At 44.3% G+C, this 20,850-nt stretch overlaps 1 protein-coding gene across 11 annotated transcripts in view; it reads left to right on the forward strand.

Annotated features, from left to right (window-relative positions):
* Positions 1–481: 481 nt before the first annotated feature.
* lrrfip1b (leucine rich repeat (in FLII) interacting protein 1b) overlaps positions 482–20,850 on the forward strand; it is a 38,516-nt gene continuing 18,147 nt past the window's right edge. For 4 of the 11 annotated variants that reach the window (XM_048234625.1, XM_048234626.1, XM_048234616.1 and 1 more), the window contains exons 1-7: positions 482–1,137; positions 13,670–13,756; positions 16,302–16,319; positions 16,656–16,703; positions 17,607–17,651; positions 18,473–18,523; positions 19,326–19,394. In XM_048234625.1, the coding sequence (XP_048090582.1) occupies positions 1,048–1,137; positions 13,670–13,756; positions 16,302–16,319; positions 16,656–16,703; positions 17,607–17,651; positions 18,473–18,523; positions 19,326–19,394 (408 nt within the window). In that variant the 5' untranslated portion in view covers positions 482–1,047. The remainder of the gene's footprint in view (positions 1,138–13,669; positions 13,757–16,301; positions 16,320–16,655; positions 16,704–17,606; positions 17,652–18,472; positions 18,524–19,325; positions 19,395–20,850) is intronic. The other 7 variants (XM_048234619.1, XM_048234621.1, XM_048234617.1 and 4 more) reach the window with 6 other exon arrangements.

The raw sequence follows: 20,850 nt of genomic DNA on the forward strand, positions 1-20,850 counted from the left end.
AGTAAAATTAATGTACAATAAAACAGGGATGAAACATTATTTTTAAGTCAGTAGTTTAGGGGAGAATAGCATACAGTAAGAACAGCAGCTTGAATAACAACAACTATAGGGCCTAATTTCCCATTCACTGGTTACAGACCTACTGAGAAATAATTGAGAGTTATAGCCTAGTCTACAGTCCACAAGCCATAATCTGAAACAGAAAATGCCTGTTCGTTTGCCGGGATGGTTCAGTTACATCATATAGCCTAACTTATTGGAATGGATATCTGGTGTCACTTGAATGACATTGACATTATAATAAATAGCCTATTATGTGCCATGCGAAATGTGAGTTTCCTGCGTAAATGTAAAGACGGCATGCTTTTAGCAGAGGATGGCTTTCCATGGACATAAATCGGGTGAGAGGAGAGAATTAAACTCCCTGGCTCGTCCAGTCCCGCCCACATTATCAAGAGCTCAGAATTGCGGGTTGCAATCAGGCCGTTGCGCCCCGGAACGTGTATTTGGAGGTTTGCAAGTCTTATGGGTCGGTTTGCATGGATGCAACATTCTATACGACAATATTGATTGTCGTTTGCTTTTGACATAGGCTTACGTGAAAGATAGCCTAGCCAGTGTTTACTTATAGATAATTAAACCCTGGAAATGTGTCATAGCCTAGTAGCCTGATAAAGAAATTATGTGCTCACGGTTGGTTAGAGAAATGGCATTTCGCCTGAATGCGTGCATGCCTGTTTGATGTAGGACACATCAGCAGCAACAGGCTTCAACATTAGATGTCGTTATCTATCTTTTTCGATCATCAGAAACAGACACCACGGCGGCTTGAAGGGTAATGGTGACAGAGTGCTTCCACCAGGAGTTTATTGACACGTCTACCAGGCAGGCAGGGCAATGCTCGCGTTCACATCCTCTACTCGTGGTCTTATTTTGAACACCCTGCTGATCGCAAGTACCATTTTATGACAAACATTTTATATTTAAACAACTCGATGGGGCTGTGACTATTTTGGAATTGTACAATATATCTCACTAACCTGGACAATGGGAACTCAAGTTACTGGAAGGAAAAGAATCCCGAATCGGGAGAAAATGACTGCAGAAGACGATGCCCTCAGTCAGATAGCTAGGGAGGTGAGTCTGAATGTATAACTAATGATGAAACGATGTTCATGGGCAGCCTTTCAAGGAGCCCTGGAATATTGCGGTGAATATCTCAATGTGCTACTGCATTTTGACCCTGTGCTTTTAATGAAGTGTGTGGATATGGAACCATAACCATTGTGTTTGTAACCAAATGTTGTAAATTGTAACTCTGTGACACAGCAGATCGACACCATTTCTTCCTTGGGCGTCCACACCTTCTTTTCTTTCCCCTTTTCTTTTACCATGTAGCCTAACCATTAAGAAAAAGGGTCACACTAACCCTCAGATCCTCACTCGCAGACATGAGAAATGTCTATAGCGAGGCGGGGCACACTATTTGGGTAGAAGGACGCAAGGGCATTGTAGTCACATTGACCTACATGATTGACCACGTTTGTGGGAAGTTCATCTTTGTGGAATAATGCAGCGATTATTTAGGGGGGAAATCGTCTTCACTAAGAGCGAAGGCATTTCGTTAGCATCACCTTCAGAGGTCTGGCTAGATCAGCATCCTTAACGTGTCTTTGCCTACGTATCAACCTGCAGACAGCAGTGACGCACGAGGCGTTGTGTTACCCAGTGAAATCAGAACAGTCTTCAGATTAATGACGTCAGCGCTTTCTCACTAGTGTTGATAAATATCTCAACTAGGGCAATATAATATCCTATGCTTAATGTTCACCAAAGAACCTTCGAGGACCTTGTTGTTTGTGGAAAACTTACAAATATAGGACTCCTAATTATATTAACGGTTGTAGCACACTGAAGAAAGAAAATCATAAACACAATTTGAAATCCTTAGGCTACTGTTGAAAGGCACCTATGCAGAATGTTTGTGTTAGTGGGTGAAAGAATGGACATGGAAATAACATAGCTGGTGATAGTGTCAGGGCAATTCTGACCTGTCCTCTAGCTCACACATCTGGAAAGGATTTTGTTCTGGAAAATACACACATGCAGTTTCCCTCACATTCCTAAGTTGTTCCGACTCATTTTCCCCCCCTTTGCAGGAGCTATATTGTCACCTTGCAGCCTTGCAGCTTTTCACAAACACAGAAAGCAGAGCAAGTGGTATGTTGACCATTGTAGCAGTAGAGGGACTTGATATTGGAAATGCCTGAACAGACAACTCAATCATAAGTAAACCAGTACAGTACATAAGTAATACTTTATCTGCTGGTGTCAGTGTTCTAAAAGCCTTGTGTCCTGCAGTTTTTATGTGTGAGCGTGTTTGTATGTGGGGGGAGGGGGTTGGTCAGGCTGTTTGTGTAGCGCTGAGTCCCCATTTCTCAGAGATCATTAACCTAGTTTAGTCTGGCCTTGTTTTCCAGTCACTTTGTTCCCTTTTAACTTTTATTTCCTGCACTGGGTTATGTGGGAAGAGGAGAGAGGCTTTTCTGCATTAGAATAGTATTGACTTATTAGTCATCATGTGAACAGTCGTCTCAGCCTGTTCCCATCCAATTGAGGCAGGATGTTGGTCTATTCTGTACTTGTCCCCCAGACTTGTGATTCCTATTCTATTTTAGTTTATCATTAAAAAATGTATAGAATTTAAAACCTGACATTTTGTTCATAATTGCAGTGATCCTTATTGTTTTCACTGTTAACTCTGAATTTCTGCATATTGTTTGTGCTACCATTTACAATATTTGTTTTATCGTTATTGTACACATTCTAAAGAACATAAATGTAAACATGCATCATATCCGTATACATGTCAGATTCACAAGCTCTACACTTTAGTGGTGCACCTCCTTCTAAAGAGTTAACAGTTTTGTCTGCCACACACACACACACACACACACACACACACACACACACACACACACACACACACACCAGTTTCAGTGTTGGGGTAGGGGGGCACCACCTCACTACTTTGCAGCCAGTGGGATAGCAGGAAATGTCCCTCAGTAAACACCAGGATACCCCCCCCGCTCTGCTTTTCTCAGTCATGGTCAGCCTCCATGTGCCTGGTCAGCCTCCATGTGCCTGGTCACCCTCCAGGTGCCTCTGGTTTTCCTGTGAGCCTTATCCATCAGTAGCCTTTTAAATGGTTCTCTTTGCATGGCAGCTTACATTGTTTACAGGTTGTTTTTACATAAGTATATATACTCTTTTGATATGTGATATGTGAAATATTGCATGTTTTGTTTGTTGTGGTTAGAAAATGCTGAAATGTCATGGTGACTATGTTGATAAAAAAAGGATGAAGTCAAACATAACTTAGTTATTATGGAGTTATTATAGTCATCGCTATGGACCCTTTCAACAATAAAAACAAAAACAATGCTTGAACGTTCTATTTGGGCCCCAATCTACTTCCTCTGCATTAAGATAACATATGGAATGTTAAAACGGAAGCCTTGTGGGGCCAACTATGATGCTGAGAATGGAACTCTCTTGAAAGGGTCCATACTTGAATTTTCCGTTGGGGATCAATAAAGTATCTATCTATCTATCTAGTGACTGAATAAAAATGTAAGTGGTGAATTTCATCTGAATATAAATGGAAATGTAGAATGTAAATTGTGATGAATATAAATGGCATAATTAAGCAATATGACACGAGTGGGAGTGGGGATGGGGAAGGATATCACCACGGCTGTAATCTGGCCATAGGTACGATTGTTGTTTTGTCCCAGAAAGGATATTCTAGAATAGTAAAGAGTTCTAAAAATGATTCTGTTTGAGTTACTCAGTAAATCAGGAGGTCTGAGTGTCTTGTTGTCATGCTGTAGGTTTTGACTGATACAGAGCATTGAAGCATTGCTTTAGCATATCAGGCCCTTGTGAGGTTATTAGATGAGAGTGCGGATAATGGTCCTGTTCAACTGATTTATGTGTCGCCAAGGCAACCCCCCATTAGCTCCTTCCTGTCCACTGCCCTGGACAATAAGTCTCAAGTATTTATCACATATTTGCAGATATGTTAAAGCCATTTGTCATATTTGCTAATATGGCTTTGACCTATGCAGCTAGCCTCTCGAGTATGGGGCTAGCCTGTTGACATATGCTATTATTGGTGTCTCTAATAATTATAACCATGAATTAATTATGAACAGAGAGTGGTGGTGTGACTGTATCCCAATGGCATCTTCTCACGGTGATCTTCCCCTTTCAATATTACTTAACATCAGTGTGTCATTGGTGTGGTTGGGGGGTGGAGAGAGACAAGGGTCCAAGCTAGACATCTGATAGCAGTGAGTTACAGTAACTGAATAAAGACTTAGGGTGCAACTGACACGCTATCTAGAATGGAGTTGAGATTCAGCACATCCGTACTGATAGTCTGCTGCCAGGCTACACCTGTGCATTCACTGCATCATCCTTTATTCATACAATTTAGGGTTTTTATGTCAGCTATTTCACATACAATTATTCATTTGGTGAGGGTACAGTATTGATATTCTCTTAATTTTCCCGAGATGTTTATCTGTGTCCCTCCAGCTTTGTCAGATCTGGATAACAGATAACAATACATGTGTGAGAGGGGTAGTGGGGAGATAGAGGGAGAATGTGGCTGGTGTGTGTGTGTGTGTGGGGGGGGGGGGGGGTGGCTGGTGGGGGTAGTGGGGAGAGAATGGGGCTGGTGTGGGGTGGGGTGGGGGGGGTGGGGGGGGGGGGGGCATGGGGCTGGGGGGGGGCATGAGGTGGGGGCATGCAGCAGCCTTCACAAGCAGTAGGTGTGTCACTGGCTGGCTGGAGAGGAGCTGGTGATGGCGATGACCTAGTGGGCAGAGTGACAGCTGGGCATCTCAGAGCCGAGCCAAGCTGCTACCTTCTTTTCTCCAGCAGAGAGGATTGGGCCTTTTCTGTGCTGCTGACCTGCATGCTTAACACCACACACACACACACACACACACACACACACACACACACACACACACACACACACACACACCAGCACACTCATATGATACAAGGGCTGTTTCAGGGGCATCCCCTTTTCAGCGGCATTATATGGATAAATTCACATTCAGGGGTTCTGTAACCATGCAATCCAGTATTTAAAATATCTGTTTATCATTTATTATTAAGTAGTTTTGATGTTTATTTTGTTGTTTGTTGGCTTTCTGGTTGTAATGGGTATTCCTCTCTCCTAGTCACTGCTGTGGTAGATGACAGTCAACAGGAGTTAATAGGGCTGGCGGAGGCTCCTGTAGCCCTAAGCTTCTGATTAAGTAGTTGGGTAGACTGAAGAGACAAGCTGGGAGGAAGTGATGTATAATATGGGGGACTGGTGGTGTTTTAAGCTGGGATTAGTCTGGAGCTCTTGGCCTCGGTGGCGCGATGCTCCCCATGAAGCACTAATAGGCTGCACGGATCCTCCATGCTTGCTACAGTCAAATGAACTCAAGGTTTGCACAGCGATTAGTGAGGAGTTTCTGTGTAGTTACATGGATTTTACTTATGCAACAGGCCCATAACAAAATACAGGGAAATATTACTTTCAGATTTTTTTAGATGGCCTTTCGGCTATTTCGAAGGCTGAAGGATGAGGGTGGCGACCATATTGGGCATTAATATAGGATCTCGAGCAGAGCTGTTTACACGTGGCGGTTCTTTGTTCTTGACCTGAAATGTGTGCTTTGGTCATTCGCCCCAGTTGAACTATTACAGAGAGCTGGCTCTGATTGGTATGGCCTGATTGATTAACAGAATGTGACATACTACGTCTTATCTCATCAGGAAGGATAGGCCAGCCCTGCAGAGTAGCCTGTTGGGCCAACATAGTCATGATGGAAAGACCAACTTCCTGATGTGGGCTTGCAGCACCCTCTGGTTTTAAAAGGAATATGTCAGTGAGCAAGACATTTTAGTAAGATGAATGTAGGCCATTCTAATGCTTAAAAAAAATGTTTTTACTCTGTCACTAGTAACAAAAGACAATAAGCATTAATGCGGTGTAATTACAATGTATTGTCATTTATAGAGATTTGACCGTTCTTCTGAGGTGATTTAGTGATGTGTCTGATGCTGCAGCTGTTTCAGTCCCGTATACCCCCTGTGCCTTTAATTGTATAAACAATACCAATGTGGACTCGTTGCATGACAGACAGCTGGGTCTCCAAAATGCTTTAATCACTGGTGCTTCATGTAAGAGGCTTACAAACTGCTAAATGGTGTCTACACGCTAACAGTGACAGTCACAGTCTGACAGTGTTTAGAACAGTCAAAGTGTGTATACACAAACTGTGTATAAACAAAGTGTACTCTCTGCCATACTGCCGCACACACACACACACACACACACACACACACACACACACACACACACACACACACACACACACACACGAATCCCAGTGCACACTTGGCACAACATTCAAACATCTTTCCTTGTTCTATATCTTGACATAATGCGGTGAAAATCCAGCTCCTTGTGGCTCCAGAGAGGCAGTGAGATCCCAGCAATGGATCACACACACACACACACACACACACACACACACACACACACAGCAATAAAGGAAACAGACAAACAGCTGGAGGATGATTCAGCTTCAGCTCTGGTTTTAGTCTGATGATGTGTTCCTTGGACGCTACGCATGTGTGTGTGTGTGTGTGTGTGTGTGTGTGTGTGTGTGTGTGTGTGTGTGTTTGTGTGTGTGTGTGCGGCGTGCGTGCATGTGTGTGTGCATGTGTGTGTGTGCATGTGTGTGTGTGTGTGTGTGTGTGTGTGTGTGGCTCGTGACCAGGTGCTGTCCTCGCTAGGCCGTGTTTAGGGAAAACCTCAGAACAGAAATATAGCTTTGGCGGTCAGTGGAGGTAGCCAGCTAAAAAAAAAGAGATTATATTCCTTTATACTGCCTGCATCATCGAGCTGGGCTATCCTGAATGTTGTCTTATCCTTTTCCTGTCAAATCCTTAATTATTCCTCATTTGCTATAGTCTGCTTTTTTTGACCCCATGCCACAGTTCTTTTCCAAAGAGATTTAATTCTGTGATGAGTTGACATCACTAGTGCGGCTGTCTTTTCTCTCTCCCTGCTGACACTGTCTGACACAGATGAGCAATATTTCAGTGTGCTTCAATTCCCTTAGCAGTGCAACACACCACTTAGGCCCAACACAGGAGTCTTCTCTGGGTCGACCCAGGAGAGTTGATTTGGTTTAAGTACAGTACAGGCCAAAAGTTTGGACACAACTTCTCATTCAATGCATTTTCTTTATTTTCATGGCTATTTACATTGTTGATTCATCAAAACTATTAATGAACACATGTGGAATTATCTACTTAACAAAAAAGTGTGAAATAACTGAATACATGTCTTATATTCTAGTTTCTTCAAAGTTGCTTTAAAAAAAACAAAACAATTAATACCATATTCAGGAAGCCATAACATGACAAATATTCATCTGTGGGCCAAATAACTTTGCATTCATTCATAGTTTTGATGCCTTCAGTGAGAATCTACAAGGTAAATAGTCATGAAAATAAAGAAAACTCATTGAAATGAGAAGGTGTGTCCAAACTTTTGGCCTGTACTGTATGTATGAATGCACAGTGTCTGTCAATATGGTGTCTCAATATCGTACAAAGTCTTGGTCTTATATTCCTATTTTGGCTGATATAGTGATATGCAGAAGGCTCTTTGGTGTAGTGGTAGTGTAGTGACCCAGGAGCTAGGCTAGCATACAGTAGCTATTAAGGTTATGGGTGCAATTATGCTCCCATTATGCTCAAGGTTTCTTCCTGGAATATGGGAGTTTTTCCTTGCCACAGTTGCCATATGGCGTGCTTGTGGGGGGTAAGAGGGTTAAGGCTGCCAGTCTTATGACGTCATTTTCTATATTTTTGATATGTTGCTGAGTATAACATAAACAGCAAAGAAAAGTGATTGATAATGACTGACTGACTATTATTGTGTTACATGCTTCAAATGTAAAGCACTTTGAGCTGCATTCTGTGTATGAAAGGTGCTATACAAATAAAGCTTTATTATTATTATTATTATTATTATAATTCCCAGCTAACACCATTGTGCCCTTGAGCAAGGCACGTAACCCAGAGTCGAAGTCCTCTGTAATTGGTGTCTGTTAGGCGTCAGCTAAATGCATGAATAAATAAATGCAGATGAGACGCCTCCTTGCAGTTGGGTGAGCTGTGGGAGGCAGCCGTGGCCTACTGGTTAGCGCTTCGGACTTGTAACTGGAGGGTTGCCGGTTCGAACCCCGACCAGTAGGCACAGCTGAAGTGCCCTTGAGCAAGGCACCTAACCCCTCACTGCTCCCCCCGAAAGGCTGTTGTTGCAGGCAGCTCACTGCGCCCGGGATTAGTGTGTGCTTCACCTCACTGTGTGCTGAGTGTGTTTCATTAATTCACGGATTGGGATAAATGCACAGACCAAATTTCCCTCACGGGATCAAAAGAGTATATATACTTATACTATACTGAGGAGACAGACATAGAGGTTGAGAGAGGTCTTCACAGGAGTGTTCAGTCACGATGGTGATGTTTTAAGTGAAAGTCACTTTGGTTCTGGTTAGTCATTAAGCTGTTGATTCGCAACATGATCTAAGCTGATTTACAACCTGAATCTTTAATTTCTTCTTGCCATCTGGCTTCTCAGCCACAGAGTTCCCACTGCCTCCAGTAGCTTCCACTAATAAGGCTTTCATTGATGTTCCCCTGCTACAGGAACTGTTTTATGGTGAACTTGTATGTCTTTAGTCGTGACTCTTGCACTATGTTGCATTATGTGGTTGTTTTGACTTGGAACCCTGGAAGTATTATCAAAGCTACACTCTGGAGGTTATTTTCAGGTTTGAATTGGTTTCATAAGCCTTCAGCAGTTTCATTTCAGGAACAACACCTCAGTTAACATCAAGGATGATCAACATGAATGATCCTAGAATCCTGGCTTTGAGTCCCCTTTTAAAACCCACTACTTGCCCTATGACAACTCCTAATCCCCTTGGACAATTAATTTCCTACACTGGACTATTTTAACTTTCTGACACTAAATAAGATTCATGCATTATCCTACTGGTTATGTAACCATCCCATCTCTTTGTAACATACACCTCAGGTGGCTTTAAACACCATGTTCTTTTCTCTACACTTAACTACCTAACTACACCTAATTTATCATGTAAACAGACCTTACTGTTCTGTACTGACCGTAGGCAGATGGGTCAGGCCCTTGAGTCGTGGATCTGCTCAAGGTTTCTTCCTACATGTATCTCCAATTCTATGGAGTTTTTCCTCGCCCCTGTTACTCAAGGGTCTTCTCTGATAGTTTAACACTCTGTAAAGCGCCAATGAGACATGTGCAATGTTTTGGCGCTCTAAGTGATATTAAATTGAAGTTGAAATTGAGTCTTCACTTTCTATTACCTCACAATAACGACTTCAAACTCATTCTGATGGGACACTGACTTATCATTTGGAGAATGAAGTCTCTGAACATTGCCAATGGGCACCCGGTGCGCTTGATAACATTGCTGATCGGGTAGCATCATGGCCCTTTTTAGTCGTTTTTTGACTAACTGGGTGCCGTCTCAGCACTAAATGGCGTTGAATGTTGATGCCAAAGGGCATAGATATCCATTGTGTTGCTTTAGTATCCAAGTGAAGGGATGAATGAAAACACAGCTTCAAATACTTAGGCCTGAACGCTCATGACAGCAGTGTAGTTTAGGATTCTTTGATTCTTTCATTCATGCTTTCATCCTCTTGTTCAGTTAATCTATTTATTCATATATTTATTTATTTGTAGGGGACCACATGTATGAGCCACATATTGGTATTACAGTAACGCAGCCAACTGTCAACTGACAACAGTACACACATCTACACACACACACACACACACACACACACACACACACACACACACACACTGAACCGAGGCATTATGTTTTTTGGCAAATCACAACTAACGGCCACTGTGAACTTGCAAGGGAGCTGTGCCAACCCCAGTTAGTGAAGGCATGTGGGCCTCAACTGACAGATCTCCTGCAGGATGTGCTAAGCACTGGGCTCTGGGCACTGGGAGCAGTGCCATGGGCCAAACAAGGGCCATCAAGACTCTTGTAATTGTGGATGTTGCCTGTGTGTTCACAATAGACCAGCTCTGCAGTGTTTTTTTTATTTCTGATATGGTACACAGGAGAGGTGTTAAATTCCTCGTGCTATATAGGTAGGGCATTATACACAGTGGTCAGTCAACAACCAGTTGTGTGGGCCAAAAACAATCACTATCAGAGAAGCCCTCAAGAGCATTTCATTGGGGTTATCAAGTGGAATAATACGTTTAGTCTAGCTGTTGACCAGCCTAAGCTAGGTTTTCAAGAACCTTTGAATGAATCCGCTTTGTCTCTCTGACAAAAGGTTAAATATTTGTAGGGTTTGTTATTGTTTGTTCATAACATGGTTTCAGTTAGCAATTACATTTTCGTTCCATTTAAAGTTCAAATTCTTTTTATTTGGAGATATTGTTGGTAGGCTAAGTTTGGCTTATATCTGAAGTAATCTCTCTGCTAAATCAGTTCAACCAGTTAAGCTACAGATTGATGTCAAATGGATGTTTTACAGAATTTTGTCTTGCCTGAGAACCCAAGTGACCCTTAGAGCGCTAAGAATGTTGAATTCTCACTTAATGAAGTTGAATTCTCACTTAATGAAGACATTGGCTCCACTCTGGGATGATTTGTGACTTGATGACTTGAGACTCAGAGTTTAATCTCTGAGAAGATTCTGATTATTTCATCTCAGTGAGGTAAAATAGTTGATGCTTCTCTCAAACATATTTGAGATGGATGGGTTCTGCTATGATGCATGACTATTTAGGCTCTCTCTGGAATGAACTGTGATAAAAGTTTATACAAGGATAGCCAGTGTCCTAAAACCCAAAGAGAATCACTTAGGAACTTGGAAAGAAATTCTAGACAGGACAGTAGTTTAGAGGAAGTGTGGATAATATTCTGCCATAAAGGAAGTGTTTTTGACAGATAGAAGATCTAAGTATGTCCTCTGAGTGATTGGCCAGAGTATGGCAGGGTTTGCCCCTTTGTGCCTGCTGGAACAGTTAACTGCTGGGTCATTCTGGGCCACCTCTTAGAGAAGACACTCACTAGCACATCGCCACCTAGTGGAGAACCTGGACTGTAGCGGCGTGGCAGTGGTGACCACTGTGAGAGATCAGCTGTGTATTGATCATTTGTAACCAGTTAAAAGATTGATTTACTGGAGTTTTTTGCCTTTTTATTTGACACCGATTGATTGATTTACTGGAGTTTTATGCCTTTTTATTTGACACCAATTGATTGATTTACTGGAGTTTTATGCCTTTTTATTTGACACCAATTGATTGATTTACTGGAGTTTTATGCCTTTTCACTTGATTCACTTGATACATATAATTCATTAAATTGTTTGTTCACATCTAAATTGCGGTCACCTTTGACAGGCACTGAAGCTCCCTAGGGTTCCCATAGATTTGTAGCCATGAAAGGGGTGGCACGTTTTGTTATTCCATTTGGATTCATTTACTGACCAGCTTACCTTTGCACCTGATCTGAAAATAAACCACAAACCATAACAAGCTGGTCAGCCTTCAGTACAGACAGCAGAAGACCCTGAGAGTGGCGTGCAGAGTGCAGAGATTGCCCCCTTCTGAAGATATCAATAGTATAGTATAGTATGTATATATACTTTTCAGATCCCGTGAGGGAAATTTGGTCTCTGCATTTAACCCAATCAGTGAATTAGTGAAACACAAACAGCACACACACAGTGAGGTGAAGCACACACTAATCCCGGCGCAGTGAGCTGCCTGCTTCAACGGCGGCGCTCGGGGAGCAGTGAGAGGTTAGGTGCCTTGCTCAAGGGCACTTCAGCCGCGGCCCACTGGTCGGGGCTCGAACCGGCAACCCTCCAGTTACAAGTCCGAAGCGCTAACCAGTGGGCGACGGCTGCCCCAATATTAGGTAGTTCTGTAGGTTTTCTGTTGTAAAGGCAAATCAGTTAGGATGTATAGCATCATATCATCCCTATGGAGCCCCCGAGGGACATAAGCAAACAAATATTATTTTCCAAGTTTCTGCTGTGCACGCAAAAGTTGGAAAAGTTACAGCCCAAGTGACAACCTAACTGTAGTGAAAACATTTTTAAATTTCTAATCCATAGGGACTATCAACGTGTTGATTGTTGTCACCTCTTCTGCACGTTAATGACAGACCACTGGGACCAGTAGCTATGCCAAGAGTTTTGGGACCTGTTTGGTGTTGTGTGGAATGTGTGATTTGGGACTGTCACGCTCACTGTGCTATGCTGTGTGTGTGTGTGTTGTGTGTGTGTGTGTGTGTGTGTGTGTGTGTGTGTGTGTGTGTGTGTACGAGAAAAAAAAAAAACAGAGCTCACAAGTGTTTGAGAAGGTGAGGTTGGGGGTCATGCCCTTTGTTTAGAATAGAAATGCCAGTTCTTAAGCTGTAAGAATGGGCTAGCTTTATCGTTACCTCAGGAGTGAGAATAATATCTTGAGTGTTTATGGTCACATATAAAAACATGTTTTCAGTGTGTATACTCATGTATTTGGGTATTTGGCAATTGGCATGGCTACCAATGTCAAAACACAGTTAGGTGGTGGCTTCTCAGACAGGACTGAACACGGTTTTGTGGTGCTTCTTGCTTTTGGTATTTTGACCAAAGCATGTTTTATTAAGACCTCAAAAAACTATTTCAAATTGTTAAAAAATGGGGTAATGTATGTGACCTTTAATAAAGTTCTATTAAAAAGATTGACATTTTCATGTCATGTTTGACTGCAGTGTGGACACTGATCACTTAACTGATACTGTGGGCAGTTCATTAGCCAGAGGGACAATACGTGCCGTGACGCAATCATAGAGGTGTGGGGACTGACCTGAGAGGTCTGGAGTAACATCCACATGCCTTTTTAGCCTGGTCTCTGGACCCTCCACTTGGGGTTGAATACCCAAGCAAGGGCTCTCAGTAGTTCAGATGAGATCTTCCCTGCCAGTGGTAATTCTCTCTGTCACTTTTAAGAATGATGTTGGATTGGTATTTGTATTTTGAAGAGTTGGCTATTGATGATGTCTTTTTGATGATGTTTTTTTGAATCTCTGATTGAAATGCTCTGTGATTTTAAATGCTCTGTGATTTTAAATGCTCTGTGATTTTTAAATGCTCTGTGATTTTAAATGCTCTGTGATTTTAAATGCTCTGTGATTTTAAATGCTCTGTGATTTTTAAATGCTCTGTGATTTTAAATGCTCTGTGATTTTTAAATGCTCTGTGATTTTAAATGCTCTGTGATTTTAAATGCTCTGTGATTTTTCCTTCTTTTCTCTCTCTCAATCTCAATCTCAATTTCAATTTCAATTCAATTTCAATTCAGTGAGCTTTATTGGCATGACTGTAAGTGTTACAATGTTGCCAAAGCAGTAGTTACATCAAAAGAATTAGCAATTAATAGTAATAATAACAACAATTCTCTCTCTCTCTCTCTCTCTCTCTCTCTCTCTCTCTCTCTCTCTCTCTCCGGTAGGCTGAGGCGCGTCTGGCTGCCAAGCGTGCGGCCAGGGCTGAGGCTCGTGAGATCCGCATGCGGGAACTGGAGAGGCAGCAGAAAGAGGTAAAGACGCTGCGCTGAAGAGAAACACTCTGATGGAGTGAACTGAAGAGTCTAGTTCCAAAACGCTATAAATCTATTTTTGAAAACATTAATAAGTCATGTTATTTAATTGTATTTAAGGTAATATCAATGAAATTGAAGTTCTGTTGTTTTGTATTTAGTAAGGATAAAACAAATAACAATACCCAACTACTGAAATTACTTGGAAAACAAAATTAAAACAAATGATTAATGAAAATTCATTAAAATGGAGGATATAGCATTTTGGAACCAAGCTTTTCAACTCTTTAAGACCCACACTCTCTGGAGTGACGCAGTGCAGGACTAATTAGACATTTGAAGTGTTCACCCATGCATGCAGTGCCATAGTGTATCAGGTACACGCATAGTAAGACAGTAAACACAAACTAATTCAAATGTACTTGATAACAAACACTGCATTATGTTCAGGCTGAAGGCAGAGGTAATAGCTGTATGTGTTTATTATTTAAACCCCTTAAAGAAGCCCCTCACTGGATTAATGGGTTGTAACTACTCTTTAAAGCTTAAGCATTTCCCTGTTTCTGTCACGCTATTACTTTAAGCACAAGCGCAGAAGCAGGCTACTTAGAGTCAGCTAGTACTTGAAGAGCAGAAGCAGGCTAGGTAGAGTCAGCTAGCACTTGAAGAGCAGAAGCAGGCTAGGTAGAGTCAGCTAGCACTTGAAGAGCAGAAGCAGGCTAGGTAGAGTTAGCTAGCACTTGAAGAGCAGAAGCAGGCTTGGTAGAGTTAGCTAGCACTTGAAGAGCAGAAGCAGGCTAGGTAGAGTCAGCTAGCACTTGAAGAGCAGAGTCAGGCTAGGTAGAGTCAGCTAGCAATGGAAGAGCAGGAGTGGAATAAACTTCAACTCTTTAAGACCCACACTCTCTGGAGTGACGCAGTGCAGGACTAATTAGACATTTGAAGTGTTCACCCATGCATGCAGTGCCATAGTGTATCAGGTACACGATAGTAAGACAGTAAACAATAAACTAATTCAAATGTACTTGATAACAAACACTGCATTATGTTCAGGCTGAAGGCAGAGGTAATAGCTGTATGTGTTTATTATTTAAACCCTTCATGCAGTGCCCCTCACTGGACAAAGGGTTTGTAACTATTCAAATGTAGCGATAAAACACTGCTTAAGTTCAGGCTCTCCGTTGGGCGTCTGGCTGTAAGCCAGAGACTGAGGCTCGTGGATCATCGCGGGGAACTGGAGAGGCAGCAGAAAGAGGAGTAAAGGCGTAGCTGAGAGAAACACTCTGATGGGTGAACTGAAGAGTCCTAGTTCCAAAGCAGCTATAAATCTATTTTTTAGAAAACATTAATAGAAGTCATGTTATTTAATTGTATTTAAGGTAATATCAATGAGAATTGAAGTTCTGTTGTTTTGTATTTAGTAAGGATAAAACAAATAACAATACCCAACTACTGAAATTGCTTGGAAAACAAAATTAAAACAAATGATTAATGAAAATTCATTAAAATGGAGGATATAGCATTTTGGAACAAGCACCTCAACTCTTTAAGACCCACACTCTGGGTAAACATGATTACCCAAGACAGTGACATTTGAAGTGTTCACCCATGCATGCAGTGCCATAGTGTATCAGGTACAGCATGAAGACAGTAAGCACAAACTAATTCAATTCAAATGTAGCGATAGCAAACACTGCATTATGTTCAGGCTGAAGGCAGGGTAATAGCTGTATGTGTTTATTATTTAAACCCTTAAAGAAGCCCCTCACTGGATTAATGGGTTGTAACTACTCTTTAAAGCTTAAGCATTTCCCTGTTTCTGTCACGCTATTACTTTAAGCACAAGCGCAGAAGCAGGCTACTTAGAGTCAGCTAGTACTTGAAGAGCAGAAGCAGGCTAGGTAGAGTCAGCTAGCACTTGAAGAGCAGAAGCAGGCTAGGTAGAGTCAGCTAGCACTTGAAGAGCAGAAGCAGGCTAGGTAGAGTTAGCTAGCACTTGAAGAGCAGAAGCAGGCTTGGTAGAGTTAGCTAGCACTTGAAGAGCAGAAGCAGGCTAGGTAGAGTCAGCTAGCACTTGAAGAGCAGAGTCAGGCTAGGTAGAGTCAGCTAGCAATGGAAGAGCAGGAGTAGCTTTCTGATGGCCTGAGTGGACAGAGGTACTCATGATTGTTTTGGTGGCTCTGCTGTGAGATCTGCTGTGTTGTGGTGGGTAAGGCTGTTAACTGGGCCAGTATCTATGGATCATATAGATTGGGCTGGTACCTATGGATCTTATAGATGGGGCCTTTACCTATGGATGTAATAGACTAGGCTGGTGGTGCAGAATTCTTGTTGTAATGTCATGGCTAAGAAAAGAAAGATCATTTTTGTTTGTTTGTTTATTTGCTCTCTAATGTTGATTGTTTGTTTAGTGCATAGACTCACTGTATAGTGCATAGACGTACCCCTAAATGTTGTCATCATGCTGTTTCATTCTGTACTAACTCCTAACTCCGGGTTTGTGTATTCTGTCCTCTTGCCATCTGTCATGCCATCACATGTACAGATTCATCATGGTTCCAAGGTAGGACTGCAGCTCCCCATCCCCCCTCTCTTGTCTAACAACTCACACTGTTATCTCACACTCATTATATCACAACAGTTCAGTGTGTGAGAACGCTATAGTCTCACTTAACACTGTCAATTTTAAACCTTAACTGCTCTGCTTTTGTCAGCAGTGACTTTGGTAGTGTAATTTCTTTTGTTAGTGCGTTCATTTCACGGCGATTCTTTGCTGTTCCCCTGTCTCTCTCTCTCTCTCTCTCTCTCTCTCTCTCTCTCTCTATCTCTTGTTTCTTTTTTCCCTGTCTGTCTCGAACGTCCTCTCCCCCTCTCTCCTCCTCTCTCTGCTGGGCCTCAGAGGTACTATGGTCTGGACAGCAAGTGGGGCCATATTGAGCAGTGGATGGTAGGAGACTCTTTGGCATGCTGAATGTGTGTCATTAGCTCATTGAGTGTAGTGGTCTGTATTAGCTAGCTGTTGCATGCTTGTATGGACTGATAGATATACGTTCTAGACTACTATGCCCAGTAGTGAGCATGTGATTTAGTAGGACCGCCAAGACTGTGGTTCTCCATCGCTGTCACAGATCATTACAGCGGGAGATTAAGCTGTTGCCACAGAATGAGGAATTTAGAGTGGAATGAAGCGCAGTCATTTGCCTGTCAGTTTATCGATGTTAATGTTTTGTTGGCGGGTGGCATGGCCATCCCTCTGGCCGACCCCCTGGTTGTGCTGGGGGGTTTTGGGCATGGGGATGGGGGTGGGTGGGTGGGATGTGGCTTCTCTGCATGGAGTGGAGTTGAGCTGATTCACATTCCACTGGATCCCATTGGAGCCGCAGGGGGTCTGAAGTCCGTCTGATATGTGGCACTCGCTTTCAGGGTGGGATTATATACCACTTGCATGACCCAAAACTGAGATTGTTAACCCTCACACTGTCCATATGCCCCCTACAAGCACACACACACACACACACACACACACACACACACACACACACACACACACACACACACACACACATCAACACCATATGTCATGTCAGACCTTGGAACCTCTGGAGCTAGAAGCGCTGTAAGATACAGGAAATGAACTCACTGGATGCATGTTGGCCTGTCAGTGTGTTTTCCGGCTCTTGGATGTGTGTCTGCTCCAGAAACCTGTGGTCAGAGGACTGTGATGACCACAGCATTTTTTCCTGTTTAGGTGTAATTGATTACACAGTAAGACTGGCTATGCTCTTCTGACCTTCTGACCTTCTAACCTTTGACCTTTTGCTTTGCTTTTCTTCTTCGCGTTCCTTTTCAGGAGGAGAGTGAGAGGTACTCACGCCACTCACGGAGAAACACCTCGGTCTGTATCTTCTTCTCCTCCTCCAGCGGTCATCTAGCCATCTCTTCCCTCCCTTCCCCTCCTCTCCTTCATCCCCCCTTATTACAAATCTGCCACTTAGGGCCTGTTTACATTTGTTTTTAGATTGCGATTGCGATCTTGGATGATCCGATCACAAGTGGTCAGTCGAGAGTCGAGACACATCACTGTTTACACATTTTAAATTCTTACACAGGGGGGGCTTTAGGCACGATCTGATTCTGTTTCATGGTGCTGTTGGGCACTGAGGTTAATACACGAATGAAGTTATTATATAGTTTTTTTTTTTAATTGCATAAAACACTGTTAGCCAGAGACGTTGCTGACCACCCGTGTTTAGATTCCGCTATTACCAACGTCACATTCATTAGAACTCCCATTGTCTGGGACACATCAGAACAAATGAGCGTTTACACTACAAAAGATGCGTGATCAAATGCTTCTCAGACCATCTTGGCAAGTGGATTGAGTGATCGGATCACAATGCGTCTTGGTGATTGCTTACACTATTTAGAACTGAGCACTTAGGATCTGATTACCCAAGACACATTTTAAAAGCAAATGTAAACAGGGTCTTTGAATGGTAGTAGTATTTGTTAGTTGTAGTGTAGTTAGCCATAGCATAGTGTCCCTGAGGAAACTGCCTCCAGCCCCTGATGAAAGTATGTTCTAGAAGCACGGTAAAGCTTAACCCTGTAGTCTCTTCCCCTGTGTCTTATTTCTAACTCTCTCTCTTTCTTTCTCCCCCTCTCCCTCCCTCTCTCTCTCTCTCTTCCTCTGTCTTCTCTGTCTCTCCATCTTAGATATCCGACGATGAGGAGCGGATGTCAGTGGGCAGTCGTGGCAGCCTAAGGGTGAGTATAACTCTTCATGCCAGTTCCTCTCCCAGTCTCTGCTCAGACTTGGGCAGACACTTCTGAGCTGATCGGAAATAGTGACCAGTGCGACACTCCCTCCGTCCTCCGCCACTCATCTCCATCTAAGTTAAGACTTTCCTTCTCCTCGGATGGCAAGTTCAACGTTTATTTTAGGGATCTTTAACTAGAGGAGGATCGAAATCAATTTTTATCCTTTTATTTCTCATGGACAGTGTGGCTGGCTATTCCAGTACAACTTTATGAGTCTGTTTAAGACTTTTCTTCTTTCAAAACTCGAAGTATTAAAAAGGGATTTGTAACTAGAGGAGGATCAAAATGATTATGTATCCACATCTTCCTCAAGGACAGTATGGCTGGCCTGGCCTGTGAGCAGAGGCACATCTGGTGTGGCCGTTTAGCGCTGGTGTTTTGACAGCAGCTGCAGGCCTGGAGTGCCCCCCCCCCCTCCTCCTCCACTTCAGAGCTTTTCCACCTCCCTCACACATAAGTCTTTTTGTCAGCTGGAGCATTCTGCAAAATCTCAAAACTAAAAATGCCTCTTTTGGGGGTTCGTATATTTACCCTGGCAGCGCCCGGAGTGAAAAGAATACCCACTTACTGCATCTGCTAGCTGCAGGGATTACTTTCCTTCTTTCCAACCATCTTTCCAAACCCCCCTCTCTCTCTCTCTCTCTCTCTCTCTCTCTCTCTCTCTCTCTCTCTCTCACTTGCACTCACTCTCTCTCTCTCTCTCTCTCTCTCTCTCTCTCTCTCTCTCTCTCTCTCTACTGGCCTTCAGGGGAATTTCATGTCCTCAGAATTGTGCGGCAGCACCAGCAGTCTGCCTTCCTGCAGATTCCACAGCCGGGTTTGTGCTTCCTATTGGCCCTCTGCTCCCTCTGTCCTGCCCCTGATCCGCAGCCTATTGGCCCTCTGCTCCCTCTGTCCCGCCTCTGATCCGCAGCCTATTGGCCCTCTGCTCCTCTGTCCTGCCCCTGATCCGCAGCCTGTTGGCCTCTGCTCCCTCTGTCCTGCCCCTGATCCGCAGCCTATTGGCCCTCTGCTCCCTCTGTCCCGCCTCTGATCCGCAGCCTATTGGCCCTCTGCTCTGTCCTGCCCCTGATCCGCCCAGCCTATTGGCCCTCTGCTCCTCTGTCCTGCCCCTGATCCGCAGCCTGTTGGCCTCTGCTCCTCTGTCCTGCCCCTGATCCGCAGCCTATTGGCCCTCTGCTCCCTCTGTCCCGCCTCTGATCCGCAGCCTATTGGCCCTCTGCTCCCTCTGTCCTGCCCCTGATCCGCAGCCTATTGGCCCTCTGCTCCCTCTGTCCTGCCCCTGATCCGCAGCCTATTGGCCCTCTGCTCCCTCTGTCCTGCCCCTGATCCGCAGCCTATTGGCCCTCTGCTCCCTCTGTCCCGCCTCTGATCCGCAGCCTATTGGCCCTCTGCTCCTCTGTCCTGCCCCTGATCCGCAGCCTATTGGCCTCTGCTCCTCTGTCCTGCCCCTGATCCGCAGCCTGTTGGCCTCTGCTCCTCTGTCCTGCCCCTGATCCGCAGCCTATTGGCCCTCTGCCCTCTGTCCTGCCCCTGATCCGCAGCCTATTGGCCTCTGCTCCTCTGTCCTGCCCCTGATCCGCAGCCTGTTGGCCTCTGCTCCTCTGTCCTGCCCCTGATCCGCAGCCTGTTGGCCTCTGCTCCTCTGTCCTGCCCCTGATCCGCAGCCTGTTGGCCTCTGCTCCTCTGTCCTGCCCCTGATCCGCAGCCTGTTGGCCTCTGCTCCTCTGTCCTGCCCCTGATCCGCAGCCTATTGGCCCTCTGCTCCTCTGTCCTGCCCCTGATCCGCAGCCTGTTGGCCTCTGCTCCTCTGTCCCGCCTCTGATCCGCAGCCTATTGGCCCTCTGCCCTCTGTCCTGCCCCTGATCCGCAGCCTGTTGGCCTCTGCTCCTCTGTCCTGCCCCTGATCCGCAGCCTATTGGCCCTCTGCTCCCTCTGTCCTGCCCCTGATCCGCAGCCTATTGGCCCTCTGCTCCTCTGTCCCGCCTCTGATCCGCAGCCTATTGGCCCTCTGCTCCCTCTGTCCTGCCCCTGATCCGCAGCCTATTGGCCCTCTGCTCCTCTGTCCCGCCTCTGATCCGCAGCCTATTGGCCCTCTGCTCCCTCTGTCCTGCCCCTGATCCGCAGCCTATTGGCCCTCTGCTCCTCTGTCCCGCCTCTGATCCGCAGCCTATTGGCCCTCTGCCCTCTGTCCCGCCTCTGATCCGCAGCCTATTGGCCCTCTGCTCCTCTGTCCTGCCCCTGATCCGCAGCCTGTTGGCCTCTGCTCCTCT

This window comes from Alosa alosa, chromosome 23, assembly GCF_017589495.1.
Source record: "Alosa alosa isolate M-15738 ecotype Scorff River chromosome 23, AALO_Geno_1.1, whole genome shotgun sequence".
NCBI lineage: Eukaryota > Metazoa > Chordata > Actinopteri > Clupeiformes > Clupeidae > Alosa > Alosa alosa.